This window comes from Eimeria tenella, genomic scaffold (genome assembly GCF_000499545.2).
Source record: "Eimeria tenella Houghton genomic scaffold, Eth_scaff962, whole genome shotgun sequence".
Taxonomy (NCBI): domain Eukaryota; phylum Apicomplexa; class Conoidasida; order Eucoccidiorida; family Eimeriidae; genus Eimeria; species Eimeria tenella.
In genome coordinates this window covers 1-3607 of record NW_013546075.1, presented here as the reverse complement: position 1 = coordinate 3607, position 3607 = coordinate 1, and the positions used below count along the sequence as shown (strand labels likewise).

The 3607-nt window shown below is 59.0% G+C and overlaps 1 protein-coding gene across 1 annotated transcript; it reads left to right on the top strand.

Annotated features, from left to right (window-relative positions):
* Positions 1–446: 446 nt before the first annotated feature.
* On the top strand, positions 447–3203 carry ETH_00002165 (Plg protein (ISS), related; the record flags this gene model as incomplete). Its single annotated transcript, XM_013380857.1, has 4 exons — positions 447–731; positions 1521–1736; positions 1968–2336; positions 2779–3203. Coding segments are annotated over 4 exons (1295 nt in total), but the record flags the coding sequence as incomplete, so codon positions are not given.
* Between the last annotated feature and the right edge of the window lie 404 nt (positions 3204–3607).

Below are 3607 nucleotides of genomic sequence, written 5' to 3'. Positions count from 1 at the left end.
TAGCTGTCTATCTAGCTAGCTAGACAGTTAGCTAACTAGCTAGCTAGACAGCTAGCTAGCTAGACAGCTAGCTATATAGCGCTAAACAGCTAGATCGACTAATTCGACAGGCGCACACAGGAGGTAGGTTGGAGAGAGTCAGCTAGCCAGCGCTGGATCCGCTGGCTAGCCAGGTAGCGGCCATTGGCTGCGCAGCTAGCTCACCAGCTGGCCAGCTAGCTAGCCAACCAACTCACCAACTAGCCAGCTAGCCAGCTAGCCAGCTAGCCAGCCAGCCAGCTCATCAGCTAGTTAGCTAGCCAGCTAGCTATCTAGCCAGCTCTCCAGCTAGCTATCTAGCCAGCAAGCCAGCTCGCCAGCTAGCCCGCCAGCTAGCTGGCTAGCTAGCTGGCTAGCTAGCCAGCTAGCTAGCCTGCTGTGTGTTGAGCGTGGGATGTGTTGCTCAGCGACGTCGGAGCTGCAGCGAGCGGCGGACCGTCACTTCTGCGGAGACAGCGCAGTGGTGCGGCTGATGGATGGGTCCGCAGCAGCAGCAGCAGCAGCAGCAACAGCAGCAGAACAGTGGGTGTGTCTCCCTGTCTCCGAAGAGATGGAGTTCATCGAGAGTCTCCACTGTGTGGGGTCCTGCGGAGAGTCAATGCGCTGTCTGTCTCCAAAGGCCGCTCTTCTCCTCAAAGGCCCTGGAGACTCTTTTCACTCTTTCGTCAAATCCAAAATTCCCCCAAACTGCAGTCAGCCCCAAACACTGCATGCACTCGCCTGCATGCATGCATGCACCTGCATGCATGCACACACCTGCATGCATGCACACACCTCCACGCATGCACACACCTCCACGCATGCACGCGGCTGTGTGCACTGGTTGCAGTTTTGTTGATGAAATGCGTGCATGCACGCATGCATGTATGTATGCACGTCTGCATGCAAGCATGCATGCATGTATGCATGCACGTCTGCATGCATGCATGCATGCATGCACGCATGCATGCATGCATGTGCGAATGTTGTGGGCAGTGTCCAGGTGTCAGAACGTGCAGTGAGTAGTTCTTTTAATTGCAAAAGTGCAAATAGAAGGCCAGCTGAGCAGCCACTTGTAGAATTGCCAAAGTGTGAAACTAAAAATAAACAATAAAACTTGTAGAATTGCCAAAGTCTAAAACTAAGAATAAATAACAAAACTAAAAACAAATAGTTAAATGGATATTGCCTTGCGTTTGCATTTGCAAAAGAGCAAAATGGGGGCGAGAGCGGGTCGCTGCGGTGTACGTACACCTGAGGTGTACGTGCAGCTGGGGTGTACGCACAGCTGAGGATACAGCTGTGGTGTACGCACAGTTGGGGTGTACGCACAGCTGAGGAGCTGGGGTGTACGTCCAGCTGGGGTGTACGTCCAGCTGGGGTGTACGTACAGCTGGGGTGTACGTGCAGCTGGGGTGTACGTACAGCTGGGGTGTACGCGCAGCTGGGGTGTACGTACAGCTGAGGAGGCGGGGTGTACGTACAGGTGCATGCGGCTGCAGGCTGCCGAGAAGGGACAGGAGGAAAAGGTTATGTGGGGTGTCAAACGCGGACGCGTTTGGGGCGGGAGTGTCAGAACTGGAGTGTACAGACACCCCACAAGCACGAAGTGCTGCAGCAGCAAAACCACAACTTCTGCAGAGCTGCTGCAGGGGCCAACTACATTTGGTGCTTCACCACGGACCCGGACTTGCGCTCCGACGTGTGCGACCCCCTCGGTGAGCTGCAGCAGCAGCTGTCTCCGAAGGAGACACTTGGGGACGGGAGGCACTTGGGGAGACACTTGAAGCCCCTAAGGAGACACTTTGGGGACACCTGGGCCTTTGAGACACACCTGAGGGGCATTTAAGGAGACGCTTCAGGAGACACCTGAACGCGCACTTGAGGCGACGCTCGAGGAGACACCTGCTGCTGCTGCTGCTGCTGCTGCTGCTGCTGCTGCTGTGCAGGCCCGCGGACGCAGCTGGTGCAGCCGGGGGACTTGTTCGACATCGTGCTGGAGGGACGGTTTGCGGGGCCGCACTACGACATAGCGTTTTTCAAAGCTGAAGAGGAGACAGGAGACCCCTGCGGGGGCCCCGAGGCCTCGCCCGACATCACTGTGCAGAACGCGCCCCACAGCCTTGCCAAGAGACTCTTTCCCTTTGTCTCCAAGGGGACACTTGCTGCGCTGGTGTGGAGCAACGTGCAGGTCAAGGCCGCGGCCTTCGGGGCCTACGCAGTTTGTCTCTGCAGCTTTTCTTACTTCCTCGCTCAGGACCCCAGGTGCTCCAAGCCCCAAAACTACTCCCTGCATGCGGGCTGGCTCCACGTCCGAGGTGCGGCCCCGCGCGCATGCAGCCCCGGCGCCCCGCGCGCATGCATGCCGCGTGCATGCGGCCCTGCATGCGTGCATGCATGCATGCGCGCATGCGTGCATGCGCGCATGCGTGCATGCGTGCACGGACGCATGACCCCACACACGCACACGCGCATGCATGCGTGCGTCCTCTGCTGTACAGACAGCCCGTGCCCGCGCAAGCGCATGCATGCGTTTTGTCCTGTAGAGACACCCCACACGCAGACGGCCTGCATGCATTTCGTCCTGTAGAGACACCCCACACGCAGAGGGCATGCATGCTGGCGTGCAGAGACAGCGCGGAGACAGCAGCTGCGGTGTAGAGACAGCGCGCCGGGAGACGCAGGGCTGGGGTGTCTGTACAGCGGGGCGCGGGGCCGGCGCGGGGTGTACGTACACCGGAAGCTGCGCATGCGCCGCAGGCCCGTTCGCAAGGAAAACCATTTTTGAAATGGAGGCGGGAGAAGCGCGGCAAGTGAGTTTGGGGGGCTTTGGGTTTTCAAAAGGAGACAGTGTCTCCGTGATGGCCGCGGACTTCGACTGCGACGCAAGTGTCTCCACGTTCGCAGAAGCCATGCAGAGTCTCCTTAGCCGGGGGCCCCAGTGGCAGCGGGACTTGGCGGGGGCCCTCCAAATGGGGACAGCCACTGCAGCAAACCTCGAGCCCGTTTCTGTGGACTCTTCGGAGACAACCACAACTCTCCATCTCCCCGAGTTCACTCTCTACAACACTGGCGTCTACGCCGCCTGCTGGAGACCCAAAAACCTCTCGGTCTCCGTCACCGCCGCCTACTTCAACGTCTTCGGTCAGCCCCAGGGGGACTTGAAGGGACTTGGAGGGACTTAGAGGGGTTTGGGGGACTTGGAGCGACTTAGAGGGGACTTGGGGGGGCTGAGGGGACTCAGGGGGGACTTGGGGGGTTTAGGAGGACTCAGAAAGTCTAAGGGGGCTTAAGGGGACTCTGGGGGGCTTGGGGGGACTTGGAGGGACTTGGAGGGACTTGAGGGGACTTTGAGGGGACTCTGAGGGGACTTGGGGTCTCTTTGGGCCTGGAGGGTCCCCTGGGGACTTGAGGGCTTCTAGACTTGGCGGAGGTGTCAGTACGGAGCTCTGGGGTGTCTGTACACCTGGAGGTGTCTCTGTGGAGTGTCTGAGGACCTGTGTCTCCTTTTGAGGTGTCTAGCCACCTGGGGAGACGTCCCCAGTTCTCTCTTGGCCCTGGTCTTTGTCTGTACCCCTCAGGGGCGTGT